The sequence below is a fragment of the Parasteatoda tepidariorum genome, chromosome 4 (assembly GCF_982258835.1).
Source record: "Parasteatoda tepidariorum strain Cologne lab strain chromosome 4, Ptep-v5.0, whole genome shotgun sequence".
Lineage (NCBI taxonomy): Eukaryota > Metazoa > Arthropoda > Arachnida > Araneae > Theridiidae > Parasteatoda > Parasteatoda tepidariorum.
In genome coordinates, this window is record NC_141758.1 from 74385376 (window position 1) to 74404709 (window position 19334).

At 30.3% G+C, this 19334-nt stretch overlaps 1 protein-coding gene across 2 annotated transcripts in view; it reads left to right on the top strand.

Annotated features, from left to right (window-relative positions):
• LOC107457180 (protein jagged-1b) overlaps window positions 1-17857 on the top strand; it is a 126581-nt gene extending 108724 nt beyond the window's left edge. For both annotated transcript variants that reach the window (XM_016075281.4, XM_043040208.2), the window contains exons 9-21: window positions 1220-1554; window positions 2157-2307; window positions 3139-3294; window positions 4390-4503; window positions 4592-4705; window positions 4820-4933; window positions 6148-6264; window positions 6356-6583; window positions 7448-7572; window positions 10058-10327; window positions 10410-10550; window positions 12511-12670; window positions 14197-17857. In XM_016075281.4, the coding sequence (XP_015930767.1) occupies window positions 1220-1554; window positions 2157-2307; window positions 3139-3294; window positions 4390-4503; window positions 4592-4705; window positions 4820-4933; window positions 6148-6264; window positions 6356-6583; window positions 7448-7572; window positions 10058-10327; window positions 10410-10550; window positions 12511-12670; window positions 14197-14660 (2489 nt within the window). In that variant the 3' untranslated portion in view covers window positions 14661-17857. The remainder of the gene's footprint in view (window positions 1-1219; window positions 1555-2156; window positions 2308-3138; window positions 3295-4389; window positions 4504-4591; window positions 4706-4819; window positions 4934-6147; window positions 6265-6355; window positions 6584-7447; window positions 7573-10057; window positions 10328-10409; window positions 10551-12510; window positions 12671-14196) is intronic.
• Window positions 17858-19334: the final 1477 nt, after the last annotated feature.

The following is a 19334-nucleotide window of genomic DNA, read 5'->3' on the forward strand; positions in this document are numbered from 1 at the left end:
AAATTGTAAATTTTGTTCATTGCGTATTGTTCTCGTGGCTTTTAAAAATAAATCAGTCAGTAAATTGGTACCTTTTTATACTAGGTATAAATATTCCTACTACTATATACTTGTAAATATGCATATGTTGTTTTTGTTGTTGTTCCGTCTGCTTTATTAAATAAATTTAAAATTTGTACGCCTGCTTATTATTAATATTCTTATTTATCATTGATGCATAAATTTGTGAAATGGTGCACATTGTTTATTTATTTTTCTTTTATTAAATAAATTTGGGAATTAGTACTTTTTTTACTTAAGATTGATATTCTTAATCCTCTATGCTTGATTACATAATTTGTGAATTGTTATTATTTTATTATTGTTACTATTATACTTATTGCAATAAAATTAGCGCACTTAAGAAGAGCTGTCAGAATAAAATGAAATCCACTGTGTTCTTTTTTGAAGTGGTGTTGTTCTCGACGTGATTCGACTGCAACCGAATAGAACCTAGTCGCCTTTAGTGATGAATCCTAATTTAATTTGGACAATGATGACCATCCTGTACAAGTGTGAAGACCCCGTGGTAAACGCCTCAACCACGCCTCTGCTTCACAGCAGCACACCACCTCTAGAGCCAGTTTGATAATATGTGGTGCCATCGTATATGACAAACTATCACCCTTAATATTGATTCCATGGTGCCAGCGGTACATACGCGATATTCCTTTGCTACATTTGACGCCAATTATGACAGAGTTTTCAGAAGCCATTTTTCAACTAGGCAATGCTCAGCCACTGGCAGCAAGGGTGTCACAGGAATTCCTCCACCACATTACCACCCTTCAGTGGCCTACCCGATCCCCAGATTTGTCATCGAACGAGCATACGCACTTACGACGGCAACTTGGACGGCTTCCGAGTTTAGTCCATTTAGCCGCGTTTTTATAGCAACTGTGGAATGAGATGGCGCAGGACATCACTATAAGGGACTTATATGCTTTAACCATACCGCATCCTGCATTTGCGCAAGAGGTGGCCAAAGAGGGTACTAAAACCTCCATTAATTTTTATTTTTCCCCTTAATAAATTGTTATTTAGCTTATATATATATATATATATATATATATATATATATATATATATATATATATGTTGTAATGTTATTGGATTGTTTTCTTTCTCATTAATCACATACAAAAATAACAAAAGTTTTTTTTTAATTATTTTTTTAAAGATGCTGATGAATGCAGTAATAAGCCATGTGTGAACGCCAAAGGATGCCACAATTTGGTTGGTGACTACCAATGCACATGTCTGCCTGGCTGGAGTGGAAAAAATTGTGACTACAACCTCAACGATTGCCTTGGCCAGTGCTTAAATGGTGCTACTTGCATTGATTTAGTCAACGATTACCACTGTGCTTGCTTACCGGGATTCACCGGACGAGAGTGTCAAACGAACATCAATGATTGTGCAAGCAATCCCTGCTTAAATGGAGGAAAATGTCTCGATTTAGTTGCAGATTATCGATGCATTTGTCCTGTGGGTTATAAAGGACATCGTTGTGAGGTAAATATTATTTTCTCCTTTCAAAGCATTAAGTCTTTCAAATCCAAAAAGCAAATCACCTCGTTTATCAAAGACGAAGATTGGTGACTGTTCAAAAATAAAATAGAGTAGTAAACTGTGTAGTGCAAAGTAGTGCCATGTAGTAAACTCTCAAAGCATCCGCAACATGTTAGAAAAATTTAAAAAAGTGCTTTGAGTGTTGTTATAATTTAATGGATGGAATAAATGGCACTAAATATCAAAATATCACGAACATTTACATAAGATTCAGAGGAAAAAGTTTATTTAAATTTTATGTTATAGATATGATTGCAGTCAAATTTTTACACTTTTTTTTCCTCGAGCTGACATATTTAGCTTCTAAATTTCATTGCATTTGATCACTTTTGTTTGTTCCTGTTTTTTTCGGCTAAAAATGATATACATTAACTAAAAGTTATTTTAAATTTTATTTTTAAATTGTGGTAGCTTGTTATAATGCGAATTACGTAAAACTATGCTTAGTAAAAAATCAAAGATGTTTTAAAATGTTTTGAAAATGTACTTGCTCTATTTGAAACAAAGATCATTGATTTTAAATGATTTTTTTTTACCCTTTAAAGATTGATGACGATCTGTGCCATCCGAATCCTTGCCATAATGGTGCATCTTGCCTTAATATGCAGTTCGATTACACTTGTGTTTGTCCTCCTGGATTTCGAGGAAAAAACTGCTCAGCTCCAAAAACAGAGTGCCAAAACCCTCCTTGTGAAAGTAAGTTCTTCTTTGCCATAAAAGTTTCTAGTTTCCAGCAAATGGATCTAAACACACCTAATTTGGAAGAAGGGGAATGTAAAAAATTTTTTTTTCATTTATGCATTTCATTAACAGAAATTAAGATGTTTAAAGGGCATATTTTGAAAATTTCGTTGTTAATCTTATTTCCTGTAGGTATAAGTCAGTGAAGCACAAGTTAAGCAGCCTGTAATATAGTTTCGAAAAACTTCAACGCACATTTTTCAAGCTGTCATTTCTTAAGGTTTAGTGAACCAATTAGAGTCTTTTTTTTTAATGGAAAATGCGTAATTTTTTTTCAGTATTGTATATTTTTATACTTTAAAAAATGGTCTAAAATGAATAGTTCTAGTTCCTACTGAAATGGTTTCAGTGTCAAAATTAAGAAAGTACTTTTTAATTTACTTCTTGAAATTTACTGCTAGAAATTAATTTACGTCTTCTTTGTTAAAACCAACAGACAGGAAAGAAGTTGATTGAAAACTACCAAAGAACAGCCTATTACTTACGTTTTTCGAAATATTTCAGTAGTATGCTAATTAATCTAATAAACAGTTATAATTGAAGTTTTCGTTCCTGGGAAATATATATATATATATATATATATATATATATATATATATATATATATATATATATATATATATTGTAACCATTGCACTTAATACTCATTGCATGTAACATACTTTGTAAATGTTAATACTATGTCTATGTCATATATTTTTGAATTCAATTCATAAATATATAACAATCGTCATTTTTTGAATTTATCATTGATAACAAAATTTATTTCTGTATTCCCTTTTTCAGTCATCAGAAACAGATGTGCTACTACGTCTCTCAATTCTGGTTTGAGACATTTAACCTCTACTATTTGTGGTGATCATGGTAAATGTGCGAATGACAACATCGGTGGGTACACGTGCGTTTGTGATCCCGGTTACACAGGACAGTACTGCCATGAAAGTAAGTTAAAAAATGTTCATTGTATTAACCGCTGAAATTTAAATTATGTGTAGCGGAAGATAAAAATAATCAATGTTAAAATTTAAATAACAGTTTGTACAGTTTAGATAACAGTTTTACCTTGTTTGTGGTTGTAATTTGACTTTGAATTAAGTCCTCACACGACTTAACATTGCTCTTGCAATTAATAATGATTATATATAAGATTGTAATGAATAATGACTTTGTAATTAATTATTATATTATCTTATAATGTACTTTTCTGAAAAGTGAATCCATTTCATTTTTTATTTTTGAGACTTATAAGATAAACGAGTTGGTGGATTTTTATGAGTGCGTTGGAAAAACGGGGGTTTACTATGTTTGTAGTTGTAATTTGACTTGGACATAAGTCCCCACATGACTTAACATTGTTTATTATGTTAAGTCAAATTATATATTAATATATTACTAATGATTATATTTTGCAAACAAATTAACTCAACTTGTACATATCACACTTAAGAAAAAAAACATTTAACTAAAATAATGAAATTTAAAATACGAAGTTTCTTGCTGCATTTTTGTTCCAAATAAGAAATTTTCTAAAAATGAAATAGTTCATTGAATGTTTTTAAATTTTATTTTAAAGGGTTTTTCCTTATATGGTGTTTAGTCTTGTAAAGTCTAAACAGGCTTTTATAACAGGCCTTTTACGAAAAAAATAATTTTAATTTCGATATAATTTAAACAGAAATAAGATGTGTGCATTATTTAAAAAAAACTACAATTTCAACTTGCATTATTTTTGTTAGGAAAAAATATTTGGGTATCGATAATTTTTCTACGTAAATAAGGTAGCTGCGTTTTTTATTGTTAAACCAATTTGCTACAGCTACTTGTGATTTTCAATGATTTCCAATTTTTTAATGGAAAAAAGAAAGGTTGAAGATCGATACAATAAGGACTTAGCTGTACTTTCTGACAGTTATAACATAGATAGCATTATTAAAATTACAAAAATGGAGCTACCTTCATTATCAAACAGGATTTTCAATTATTAATTTATAGTGTCCAGGAATTCCTTATCTATAAAGCACTATTCTTATTTTCCAGATATAAATGATTGCATCCCGTCTCCCTGTCAAAATGGTGGCACTTGCGTCGATGGTTTAAATTCTTTTCAGTGTTTCTGCCAAGAAGGTTGGGAAGGACGATACTGTCAAATCAGTAAGCATCAAAGCATTTTTATCACTATTTCTTACAGTCTGTTACAGTCAACAACATTGTCACTAAAAATTTTTGCAAATTATTTTAGATAAAAATGACTGCGAGCCAAATCCGTGCAAAAACAATGGCAGCTGCATTGATGCAATTGCCGACTTTATCTGCAACTGCAAAGACAACTGGAAGGGAAAGACTTGCACGCTGCGTAAGTAAACATTTCAAAATGCTAATTTTATGCCTCTTTTTTTGTGCTAATCAAAGTAACGTGTAATGTTTATTACTTGCTTTAATGAAAGTGTCATTATCTTTATTTCAATAGGGCATTTTCATTGTGAAAGAACCACTTGTCAAAATGGGGGAACCTGCATTGACATGGGTGAAACGTTCAGGTGTCAGTGTAAATCTGGATGGGAAGGTCATACTTGTCAAATAGGTAAATAGAAATCTAACATAAGATTCATTTATTTTTGCAAATTAATATTTTTTATACAATTTTATAACAATACGTGTGTTAATATTTTGAATCTAAAAATCATTATCATAAAATCATTATTATCATCTCAAAGCATTTTCCGAACATTAGTAATTAAATGTCGTTAAGTTTTGACTAATGGAAGATAGTGGAAACAGACTGATTTTTTAAAGATGGAGGGAAATGAAAATGTATGTTGATATTTTGTAAAACTAAAGTTTTTATGGATGAAGCCCATTTTTACTTTATTTTAAGTGTGTTATCTAAGAAGGTAATTTAAAAATTAAAAATACAATTACCAAAAGGTTTTAGACAGTTATGAAAAAAAACAAAAAAAAACTGTTATAGCATAATTTCAAAACTGGTTTTCTAATATTCTCAAAACACTACTTTCTCTTTAATACTACTTATTTTATTCAATGCATCCAGTTATCGAGTTATTATAAGATTTATTTTTCAATTTTTAAAACAATCAGCAATTACGAAATAATGCTGTGTATTCAATATAAATCGATACAGAATTATTCGTCGATCTTTAATTAAATAATTTTTCATTTGATAAAATAATTTAACTTATCACGATTTTCTTAATCACAGCCACAGCCCATAATATATATTTTTAAACTCCTTGTCGAAAATGAAGCTAAAAAGTACGCTTTTGAGGTTTCAAATTATAGTATAAAGAAACAAAGAACCAAAACTGCTATCGAAATTTGATGAATCATTACTGAGGAAGATGGGATTAAAAATATAAAAATTAACTTGGTTGCCAGGTTAAATTTGAGTGTCTTTTTAACAATTCATCGCTTTTACCTTCGTCTTAGTTTTTCCTAGTGAAAGGTTTTAGATATAGTTTTTCCTAGTGTAAACGTTTTAGATATAGTTTTTCCTAGTGAAAACGTTTTAGATACAGTTTTTCCTAGTGAAAACGTTTAAGATATTTTTAATCTCGCTTTTACCATTTGTGACTTATCCAGTTTTAGTTAATTTTTTTCCACCTCTTTTCACAATTATTCAAAGACCTGTATTAAGAGTGGTGTTAAGATAACACCTATCATACGAATGTGCAACCAATAGAGTCTTATTTTACATCATCACAAGTGCTATGCATGTAAATTATATTCACATCTCTATTTTGCTCAAAAATATAATAATTGTCGGTCATTAAATTACAGCTAAAAATCCAAGCTGTCATTCTAATCCTTGCATGAATGGAGCTACTTGCGTAAATATCGGTACTAGTTTTCTTTGCATCTGTCGAGAAGGATATGAAGGTCCTTTGTGTCAATACGGTAAATATAAAACTATCATTTATTTATAAAGAACGCATATCAAAGAAAACAAAAAGCATTAATTGTACCATCTTTTCTACTTGAAAAACAGATTCAGATGACTGCAATCCCAATCCTTGTCACAACAACGGAACTTGTATCGATGGCGTCAATTGGTTTATGTGTAAGTGTGCCCATGGCTTTATTGGACCTGATTGCCGGATAAACATCAATGAATGTGCTTCGTCCCCTTGTGCTCATGGTAGCACGTGCATTGACGGAATCGGGAGTTACAAGTGCATATGTCCAAGTTACGTCACTGGTTCACATTGCAACATATGTAAGTTCCAAAATTTACAACATTATATTTTTTATATTTGACTTGAGAACTATATGCTGTTAAGTGAAAAAAACATTTTTTATTAATTTATTCATTTGTATTTAAAAATGTATGATTAAAATTTAGAAGTACAGGATGATATTGAATGGAGATGCTTAATTTAACGCGAATACGTAAAGATAAAAGTTGGTTAAAAACTTCATTCACTTCAAAAAAATAAAGACGGTAGTTAAATTACCATCTTTGCATATTTTGAAGCCAATGACGTTCCAATCAAATTTATCATGAACGCCTTACAGTGAGAAATTTTTTTTATCCTGTTGCATGAAATTTTTTTAACAGATCTTAAATACTTTATTTCTATCGTTGATTTCAAATCTGTAACCGGTTTCACCCTATAAGCTATATTTTTTTAATGATACTTTTAGTTGTTTTTTTTTAAATCAAAATGTACAATTTTAAGAACATTATATGTTACAGAAATTGAATTTTGAGACAAACTACTAGGAAAGTTAGGGCAAATCATCAATGATTAAAATTGCGTAGAAACCCATGCGTCGCTAGGGGTGCTTTCCAATTATGCACTGTTTCTTCCTGTGCTTCTAGACAGGTCATAATTGGAAAGTTCCCTTAGTCGTCGACAATGACATTTCCGAGCATGGCTTCTTATGCAATTCTAATCCTGATGATGTGCTCTAACATTTCAACTCTCTCTAAGTTCAGAAAAAATTTCTTTGTTCATAGTATACGTGCGTATTAATGAAATTTTTCAAAAAATTCCTAAATCTTAAATACAATTGCTTTTTGTTATAATAATAATAGTTTCTTATAACAGTTTAAATAGTTTTTTTTAATCATTTACAGCATTACTACCTTCTGATGATACTGATTACTGTATGTGGAAAAATCAAGTACATCCTGAAAACAGTATATGGAATGATGACTGTAATACGTGCATGTGTATTAAAGGGCAAACTCAATGTACAAAGGTAAGAATTCGTATGTTTATAGCTGTGAAGTTTGTTGTTTCACTTCAACATGATTTTTCGAAACTCTTTCGCAAAGGAAAAGGAAAATATAAGCCACAGTTTAAGGGTCTTACACTTGAAACGAAACTATAATTTTAAACGATTTATGCCTTCTTGCTGTAAAGAATTATCTGGGCCTTAGAACGGACAAATAACTAAAATATTTTTAAGGTTATTAAAATTTTTTAAAAATTGCCAATTTGGCGTCATTTTTCCCGTTTGATAAAAATTATCAAAATCAATGCTTTATTCTCCTTTTTCACAAATTTCTATGAGCTTTTTTCCTAAATTTATTTCTTGAAAGCTTACCTCAGTTATGAAAATAGCATGGCAGTTATGAAAATAGCATGAATAGCAAAAAAGCATCATTTCATGCGACTACAGAGCCTTCAAAAAACAGCCTTTAGTTGTAAGATATGTATGACTAAGTACGTACATATAATTACTTTTTTAAAATTTTTATGCCGTACTCCAAAGCCATTCTGATTTTTAGATGAACTTCATGATTGCATTGAAAAACAACATAAACATTTTGTACGCTAATATCGAAAAATATTTATATTGTGATTTTTGAAGGGTGGACCAGAATTTTCTTAACAATTTTGCCTCTAAAGATTGTGCCTAACATAAATAAAATACATATGTTCTGCTGTCTGATGTCTTCGAAACAAGTAAAACGTTTTTATGCAGAAAAAAAATAAAGTAAACAAATAAAATTCAAGCTTAGCTTAGCTTTGATTTTTCATTGGTGGTTATAGATTCACGCCCTTATAGCAGGTAAAAATTCGAGAGATAATCAATCTGCATTTAAGAAATAAATATATTTCTGCTCTTTAATAAATCGCTGACGATTTTTTTGCATATTCCATTAAGGAATATTTAAATTTTATTTCTGCCCTCTGACTAAAAAAGATACATATTAAAACTTATACAGTGATAAATAATAGGCGATCACGACGAAAATTTCTCAATTAACTACTTGTTTGCAGTTGCTATCTTTAGAAATTGTTCTTAGAAGCTGGATATTTCAATTATGCATATTATACTTCATACAATGATAAATAATATGCTATTTAGAGGAAAATATCTCTATTGGTCACTTGTATTGCAAATGTCCTCAGAAATCCTACTTGAAAATTGGATATATATATACAGAGAAAATATGGAAAAAATGTATAACGTTTTAAAAAGAGAAGAAGAAAAAGATTTTAAATGTTTTTAAAAAAAAATTGAAGAGCCGGAAAGCAAAATAAGCAAAAGATGTTATCTCGTCTTCAGTTCGAAGAAATTTCGCTATAAATCTCGAGAGCTGGAAGCTAGATTACTCAAGTCGAAAGTTTATCTTCCAATGTTCTCTTGCTACAAGTATTCCGCCAACCACCTCTTTTAACCGTAAAAATGTTTCATACATTAGATGCGTTATAAGACGTAACACCCTGAAAGATAATCACTTGTTCATAGCATTAAAACAGATGTTTGCATTTAAGACTTTTAACTTATGTCTTTCCCTTATTATTATTTATAATAAGTACACTCTATAACAAAAAAATCGACGCACCAAGAAGGAGTTGTCCGATTGAAACAAAAATTGGTGGATAGGAAGACAATGTACAGAATAGTAAATGATTAAAATTTCAGAACAATTGAATAATTTATTGCAGAGTTACAGTAACAAGTTCAATAAGGTGTTGACCCCCTCTAGCCTGGATACAAGCTGCCACGCGGCATGGCATAGACCGATAAAGCTCCCGGATGGTCTCTTGCGGTATTTCCTGCCAAATTCGATCCAATTGTCGAACGAGGTCATCAACATTTCGTGCCAGATGCAATCGCCTTCCCATCATATCCCAGACATGCTCGATGGGAGAGAGATCTTGTGATCTGGCAGGCCAAGGAAGAGTTCGACTAGCTCGCAGATAGTTCATAGCAACACGTGCCGTATGTGGTCAGGCATTATCCTGCTGAAAAACCAGCCCAGGACGCTGCAAAAGGAACGGTAGCAAAACAGGTCTTAGGATGTCGTCGACGTACCGCTGCGCAGTAAGTGTACCTCTAATGACGACCAAAGGGGCCCGGCTGTCAAAGGAAATGGAGCCCCAGACCATAATGCCTTGTTGAGGGCCGGTGTGGCGTGCAATAGTGAAGGCAGGATCCCCCCTCTGCCCTGTTCGTCTCCAAACACGTCTTCGATTATCGTCAGGACACAGTTGAAAGCGGGATTCGTCGCTAAAGACTATACGTCTCCAGTCGGAATCATTCCAGCTATATCTGTTCAAGACATTCATGCATAAGAAATTTCAAAGCAATCGGATGATTGCTTCTTGGTGCGTCGATTTTTTTGTTATAGAGTGTATATATTTCTTTCTGCTAGTTAATTGAAAACTTGTACATAATTGAAAGTCGAATGCTGCCAGTATTAATTAAAATTTTTGTTATTTCTTCACAGATGTGGTGTAGGCCTCGTCTATGTGACCTAGGTCCAAACTCATCGAGATGGTCACTATGCCCATCTAGTCAAACGTGTACTCCTATCAATTCAGACACGTGTTTCACGCCTCCTTGCGGATTGCGAGGAAGATGCACGTCCAGCCACAACAACTCAAACGCTTTGAGCCAGGAAGTTGCACCATTTGAGCAGTGCAAACCAAATGAGGCTACTCTCAGCAATAACTGTGCAAAAATTACCCTCCTCTTCGACAAGAACCAAATTCCTAATGTAAGTTTCCTTCCAAATAATTCTTATAAAAACTAATCAAATTAATAATGGAATTTTAATTTTACTTTTTTCTTCTTTCTAGGGTGTACACGTGGAAGAAATTTGCTATCAAGTACGGAAGCTACCATTATCTTTCATTCTCCTGAATATCAAAAGTGCAGATACCATCTTTATCTTGTGTGGCATCAAAGTTAATGAAGAAGATAGTGTAGAAGTCACAATTGTAAGTAAACTCTGTACTTTCAAATGAGGTACTTTTATACCAGGGGTTTCCAACTTACATGAGGCCGTGGGCCACAATTAAAAACACCAGTCAAATGGCGGGACGCAACTTTATAAAAATTTTATATAGGACTATTTTATGTTTGAAAGAACATTAAATATTACTGTCAGACTTTTATCAAGTTGTACAAAACAAAAGTATTGAATTACAAATTAAAATAAGAAGTAGATTTTTACCTGAGAAAATTTTTTTTTTGTACCGTTGGTATGTTAAATTTCACGAAGAAATTAGGTTTTTTTTAACGAAGGAAAAGTATTTGAAAACCGTACAGTTTTTAACGGAAATTGTCCATTAAAAAAAATGACAACTAATATATTTTAGCTCATGGGCCGCAAAAATAAGGCTTCGCGGGCCGCCAGTTGGAATCCACTGTTTTACAATAACACGATCACAGAGCCACTGCCTAACTACGTCATAGGCCACTGCGTGGCAGAGGTGTCGTGAAGAGTTTGACTATTATCTGATACTTTATTTGCGTATAGGCATTACTTATTTTGTTCTCCTTTAAATAAAACCGTTCTTCCCTTTAATTATTTTTATCAGTGTGCTTTGATAATTTACGGATTAGTTACTTTGCGTATGTGGTTAAATTGAGCAAGACAAATTTCTTAAGAAATATTACTATAAACTTTTTAGCAATTGAGTTGTAAAGAATGATCTGAAATTTCATATTTGAACTTGCAATTTAAGAAAGTTAACATACGAACTAATAAAGGTTAGCTTTTCTTAATGAAATTGAGCAACATAAATTTCTTGAGAAATCTTACTGTAAGCATTTAAGCATTTGAATGATCTAAAAATTCCTATTTGAACTTGCAGTTTGAAAAAATAAACGGCGAGCTAATAAAAATTGGCTTTTTTTTAGCTAAAAGTTGGTTGTCACAACTTGTTATATTTTCAATCAAGTAAAAATTAAATGTAAATATTTTTTAGGAGGAAAAATTTTCTTAAAAATTTTTTAAAATATTACAATGCTGAATCATTTACCTGCGTATCGGTTCTAGAAAAATCTTAATTATTCTGCATTCCGGGTTTTAAAATTTCTTAACACTTACGACGAAGTTAGTAATAAAAAAAAGCATACTAATTAATTCTTTAACTTACATTTTTTAATGCATTCGCAAATATCATACTCAAATTATCCTCTTATGAAGAAATTTTTGTTACCTTCATTTTCAGAATTTTATTTCCTGACTACGTTCCAAAAGCACTGAAATTTCCTTCTCTTAGAGTTGTGTATTTGTGGTGTCTACGTTTTTTTAATATACTGTATTAAGAATTCAAATTTCGAAAATTAGCATGGTAATTTTAAACTGGGTATTCCGGATATTCCTTGTAAAAAATGCAGTCTTAAAATTGAAAGCATTAAGGGTGACAAATTATTGTTTACGTGATTAAAAAAAACAAACGAATAAAAGCTAATCGGAGCCTGATAAATCATTAGCGAAGAAGGTTAAATCAATATCTATGCAACATGTTTGATTGTCTATCAAAACTGAAAGGAAGTTTACTAGATATAATCACCTTTAAGTTGCTACATTATTCTAACTACATTCATTGTTTTTAATACAATCTTCTTCAATAGTGATTCGTCACATTTTGACAACTTAGTTATTTTTTGATTTCCTAAATATTAATTTGCAAAACTGAATCTGTCTTAATTTTGGACAATGTTTCTAAAATATGTTTCATATGTTTGTTATCGAACATCCTTAATACATTTGGAGATAAATAAAACATTTTTTCTTTTCATTGAGAAAAGGAAATAAAATTTGATTGTTTTTAAGTAAATCTACACAAAGCTTTTTCAAAAGTTAGAAATTATTGTTGAGATTACTTATAAAATAGTATTGTCCATGATTTACTTTTTTATTCATTTTTTCTTTTACTTTTTTTTTAGTCAACAACTGGTTTATCGACAATCAATACTTTCCATGTGGTAAGCAATATAACCAAGAAAATTGCTGATCTAATCAGCAGAAAACATCACAACACAACCTATCTATCTGGAGTAATGGAAGTCAAAGTAGAAACTTCTATGGTTAATCCTGAATACAGAGGTATGTATTACGAAAACTTAAGAATGTAGTTTAAAAAGGAATATTTTTCTAAACTTTTTCTTATATCTGTATCTAAACATTTTAATTTGCAAAGTTAGAAACATACTGTTGGATATTTCTCGGAAAAAAACGGTTGCATAAAAATTTATTTAATTCAAACAATTTTAGTTTACCATATTTAAACAAAACAGTCAAATAATTAAAAATAAGATGGTATTCAAACTACAGGGATACTCATAATTCCCTCCAGGGTTTCGAAGCGTTATAGTAAAAAAACGAAGACGAATATGGCAAAAAAGAACAAATGAAATTATTCCAAAAGTATTCAAGTTTTAATCTAAGCAGTTGCCGGTAGATGGTAGTAATATGTACCACTGAAGCCAGTTGTAGTAAAGAATTATGAATAACTCTGTATAAACTGTGGGAAAAACCGTTGATTAACTGCTTTTAAATAATACGGTTAAACAACCAGAATTCTACGGCACTAACTATACCCACCTAATGAAGTCACTTAGTTCCTTGCCGATGGGTACATATTGGGTACAAGAGGGCTAATCTGTCGATTTCTGGACATACAGAACGAGGGTTCGAATCCCAGCGTTGACACCACAATATTTCCTCAATTCCCTTCAACTAATGAAGAGTTTCTAGTATCCTGCATACCTCAATTCGTGACCCTGAGCCGTTAGAATACGATTCTCTTATTTACGCATCGATGGCAGCACCATAAATTGCTAAAATATCTCCAATGTCCAATTGAATTTTTTACGGTTTTGAAATCATGCTAGTTCTAAATAGTTTCAACTTTTTACGGTTAATTGGATGAACAGACTGCTGCCGGTTACTTTACCATAATTTCAGAATGTAAATTCTATGCATTTCAAAGTATCGGAAAAATCTGCATATGCTGTAGAAGAAACATGTTAAAATTTGCTTCTAAATTTTACAAATAATAATATCAAAATTTGAGTTGTTCAGTTTTAACTCCTGAAGTTAGTCTGATTTATGTAAAGAAGGAACACCACACACACAAACACACACTAAAGATTCTGAAAAAAATCCATTATTTTTTCTTGATTACAGGTTATACATTATACAATGTTCTGTAATAACTCTCCTTAATATGCATTTTAGGAAAACTTTCCACGTGGGGAATTTTAAAAAAAATTATTCACATTAAGAATCGCTAATCTATATTTAATCTAGGAAAGAAAAAGACATTCAGGGTTGAGGTTTTGATCGCAATCAGTTTTTGAGAAAAAAGATGCTGAAAAAAGATTATTAGAAATACTTTTAAATTCAAACCACTTATCTGATAGTTATTTTTCTTACATCCACTTTATTTGTCAGTAGTCGATAGCATTTCCGCTTTTTTTTTGCCTTCCCTTAATATAATTTTGCGAACCTCTCAAATTTGTATACTTTTCTTACCTAATTTCGATTAGAATTTAGAAAATAAAGCTTTAAGAGCAGTGATTGCAACACACCATGTATAAATTCAAATTCATTATTTATTATTTTTGCAGAAAGAAAGAGCTTCGTTCCCCTTCTCATCCTGGTGCTATGTCTGTTGATTCTCTTGCTGATAGCCAGTGGACTGGCATGGTATTACAGACACTGCTGTTGCAAGAAAAAGAGGCGAGAGGTGGACAATAATTCTTTTCCAAGAACTTACAGTTGCAAGCTCGAAAAACTGGATAAAGAAGAAAACATGAATAACATAAACAACGAAAACAAGTGCCGGCTGCACAACAACTCCGTCCAATCTGTTCCCAGAGAACTCCAATGTTCATATGTGCCGAGCGGGTCTTCCGAAATGATTGACTTTGACCCAGACAAAGTCGATTTACCAAACAAAATATACAAAACAAAACTGCCCGAAGTGTGTGTCAACTCCACAATATCTAGTGAAAAAGACTGTGAAAAGAACAACACCTTTAGAAAACTCTCGAACCACGCGAGAGACAAAGCTAGCGGTGCTGTGATTTAATATCACCATATATTTCAGCATAGATATTTATTAAATTTTTTTTTTTTGGAACTCTATTCGAAGATTCCTATCATCACCATTTTCATTTTCCATTATCATTCACACCCACGGACAATAGAGTCCCTGTAACTAATGGAGTTAGAGAGTTGAGGCAAACAGCTGCAAAATTGTCTGATAGAGATCGGAATCCGTTATGCTTTGCGACGTTTCTCTCAAAAAAATTTCTCGCTTTTCTCGAAGTTTCTCGTTTTTGAGTTAAAATCACGCTAACTGAATCAAATTTCGTTTAAGATGCATTTTTTTTTCTTTTTTTTTTCTTTTTTTTTTTCAAATCTTAAAGGCATTTGAGCCTACCCTAAAATTTCGTTTAATCATTAATTAACTTATTCAATTTCTTAAATATCAAATATCAAAATATTATTATTTTTTAGCTCATTTGCAATATTTGCTTCTAAAAATAACTTCTTATCAAGAAAACTAGTAAATATAATATAGCTTATATAATAGTATAAAGTGATAGCGATCATAGTTCTTAAAATTATTGCTTTACAAAAGATTTAACATCTACTTTGCATGTAATGTATAATTTGAATAACAAACATTAATTTTAAAAGCAAGGTAAAAAGAATATTGATAATTTAAGTATTCCACTTGTTAAAGCTACCTTGTTAATCTATGCGAAAATTCTGTTTCGTTTCTTTCCGTTTTCTCAACCAATCACTGTCTGTTGCCCAAAATGTCGTAACTTTCTAACAACGTTAGAACAAGGGACTCTAACTAACGCTAATGGACGTTGTTTTTGCTCATATTTATGAACTTATGCACCCTACGGCTCATTTGGTTTAAAGAGCGGTAATTAGTTGTGATACTGTATTTGGAACTTTTATCATTTGTCATGGTATAAGCTGTTTTTAGAAGCAGCTTCATATTTATTTTTCAATTCATTTTTATTCACTCGCTTTGTACATTTTAACAGAATTTTTTCTGCTCTCATTTTTCACTGCATTTTAATTTAGTGTCAAAACTTTATATTTTTGAAATGTGATTTTTGCACTCAATGATTTGTTCATGTACATATATATAAAAAAAGATCCTTTAAATTAGTTTGCAGGATGTTCTGTTATCCTCACCCCTACAATATATTTCTAGATTCTGAGAGGTAGTAAAAATAGAAATTATGAATCTCAAATTAGTATTTACGCCGAAGAAAAAAGATTTTAAAATTTTTTGACGAGATATTAACGATAAAAGATGAGAACATTAAACTCAGTTTTGTTGAAAATCGATTATTTGAAACAGATAAGTTTCATCTGGAAATCGGACTGTTTTTAGTGTTTCTGTCGGCCTCTATCGTGATACTTTAGATTTAGATTATATAAAGATTTCTCAAAATGTTATGGTCTGCCCTAACGCTATATGAAATTCACAACGAATGCGGGAAAAATTTCCAATAAATTTTAAAACCGACAATTATCAGAAAATAAGGTTAGGGTTACGGTAAGGCAAACGCTATGTAAAATCGCACAACTGTTTTTGTTTGTCCCCGCTTAAATATTGATTTGCAAACCTTTATGTGTATACTTTTCCAACAAAGATTATGTTTAGGTACATTAAAGGTACTGATTACATAACATCCTGTAGTTCTTACTTAAGTGTCGGGAACAATATCATATCGTGCCTTGCATTGCATTTTTCTGTATTCTGTTAATGGAGCGAAAAATAGTCAGTAAATTAATTTCTTCTTTTGAGATTGTCATTGCTAAAATTCCTCTTTGTTGATCTTTGTCTTAAGTTACTTTAAAAAATTTTAAACCCCCCTCATGATAATAACTCTTTGGCACAACACAAAGCCGCAATCATGGCCTGAAGCAGATTGGTGGTTTAAATGTGGTGCCAACAAATTACAACGTCTTTATTTTCTGTTTTCTTAGAAAATTGATCGATGTTATTCATAACGAGAGGTAACAAATAAGAAATGATAACTAAGATTTATACTTTTCCATTTCAAATATTTTTTAAATGTCAAAGAATTATCAATATATTGTAACTATAAAAAGGGCCTTTTTTGAAACTAATTTGATACAGTTAAACTTTTGCTAACCCGTGATTTTTTTTTATTGACATAATAGTTCAATGCAAATGAAATTAAAAAGGCAGTTTATATTTCATTTACAATGTAAATTGGATCAAATTAGGTGTTTACTCGTACTTGGCAGTGAACTTAATAATAACAATATGAAGTAACATAAGACGTAATTCTGCATATAAAATAATATGAAGTACTAAAATGTATTGCTCATGATCTTTAATTTTTATTTATTCTTTCATATAAAATTTTAGATCAGAGTTTGAAATCAAAAGAAAAATTTTTAATTAAATTTTAAGCAAAAAATTTGAAAATGAACAAGTAAATTGTACGCTTTTATTGTAATAATATTTATTTCAAAAACATTCGAAGCAAGTTTAAATTCAATTAGAAATAATGTAAAATTAAATAAATATGTTTCACACGGTTAAAAAATTTATTTAAAGAAATACTTTTGTAGTTATATTTCCGTTAAAGTAAAATACCACGAATTTAATATGATGCAGTAACTACAATGGTAGCTTCTTATTCATGCATGGAATAATCATACAGGGTTTGTAATATATAAAATCTATGTCATATAAAGTTTTATAACTGTTTAAAGTATAAAAGTAAATTATATTATTTCAAAAAAAGTGTGTAAAAAAGTTTTAAAAATTTGTTAAATCACTATAATGTCTTGTAGTGAAATGTATAAATTTGTAAATAGCTTTTTGTTAAATGTATGTATAAATAATTTATGAAGAGCAATGCTAATATGATTTGCACTTATATGTTGAAATTGAAAAATAAATGAAAAGATAGCAAAGTTAGTTCTTAATTCTAGCAAAGTTATATGTGTATATATGTTATAATAACTTTTAAATTGATTTCATATGCTTTATTCTTAATGAAAACATTGCAGTTGTTTCATTTATTATATGGTAACTTTTTATGAGTCAGTTTACAAAAAAAATTTTTAAAAAATATTATGCTTTTAATATGTTTAAAATTATTTTTTCTTAGTCATATGCACCATTTTTGATACTTTCTTTTTAAATCACATAACCTACAATTCGAAGCATTGTTGTAAGCCTTTTTGAAAAGAATAAAAATGCATTTTTATTGAAAATTGTTTGTTTATTCATATTTTATCAGCATTACACAGGATCAAACTTGACAGATGAATTTAACTCAGCGTGTAACGAGGGCATTTTAAATAAATGGTGATTTAATGTTTTTATCTTTAACCCATTAAACCTCAAACCTTGTTTATTACGAGCATAATTCGAATTTAGCAAGTGAATAGTTTTCATGAAACTCAGGAAAAATTTCTTTTGCTGGAGTTGTCAGAAACGAGTGTTCAATAATCCGTGAAAATTTCATAATAATTCATATAAAAAGCGCTTAAAAATCCCCTTTAGATCAAAATTTTCGAAAATTATATATAGTATATTATATATAGTACATAATATAGTATATAATTTTATATAGTATATAATTATATATAGATATGCAATGAAGAGTAACAGTATGTGAGGTCAATCATCTCGTGGCTCGATTCAAGAAGCTATGTAATTAATATGTTTAGCCAATAGTTTTAATAAACTTTTTTTTTATAAATTATGAACAAAAATTGCTTTTTTTTATTCAGCCGTAAGAAAACAAGAACGTTAAAGTTTCTTTTATGCTCAATTGAGTCATGACAATGATTTAATTAACCCCATAACTGAAATCTGTTTGGACGTAACATTTAATTGCTTGAACAGTTAGAAACAATTAAACTTTTTAAAATTATTTGAAATTAAACTTATTCTTTTATTTTGTTAAGAGCGGCAGGATAAATGAAGAAAAGTAGTGAAACTTACCATCATACTTACCATTCATACATTTAATCATATAACTTGAGTTATTTAAACAAAACAAAAATAAAATAAAGGGTAAAATATAAATTATATTGAAATATGTCCTTAAGTATACACTAAAACATATCTAGAATATATTTCCGATCAATGTATACAAAATATATTTTCCCGAAATTTTGAATAGGGTGAAGACGCTAACTTATTCGAAATAATTGACTTACAACTACTTCATTCTATTCTATTCCATTGTTTCATTCGACTTTAGAAATTTCCCTTGTAGACGGAATTGTTTAACATTCTACAAAACGTTTTTCAGAGCAGCAGTCAAAAAATAAGAAAACAAATAAATAAATAAATAAAAATGTACTGCTTTGAATTTTTTAGAAAGTTTGATAAATTATATATTATGTTTTTTTTTCTATCTAAGAGCCATAACCATTAACTTACGTAAAACTAATTTTAGTATCGCATTAAATATTTAAATTTAATATACTGTGTCATTAAATGAATAATCCTCAGAAACTAAAAGATACTAAAGATAAAAATTTCATTCTCTTCAAAAAATATGAAATTATAAATAAAAGTCGACATGTTCTGAGGATTCAAAAATTTGCGTCACGAGTTATTAACGTCTAGCGAGCTCTGAGAATGAAATGTTTGAAGCAAATAAAGAAATGTTTGAAGCAAATGTTTAGAGCTCTCAAAAGACGGAAGGACTCATTTAGACCAAAGGAACACTGTAGA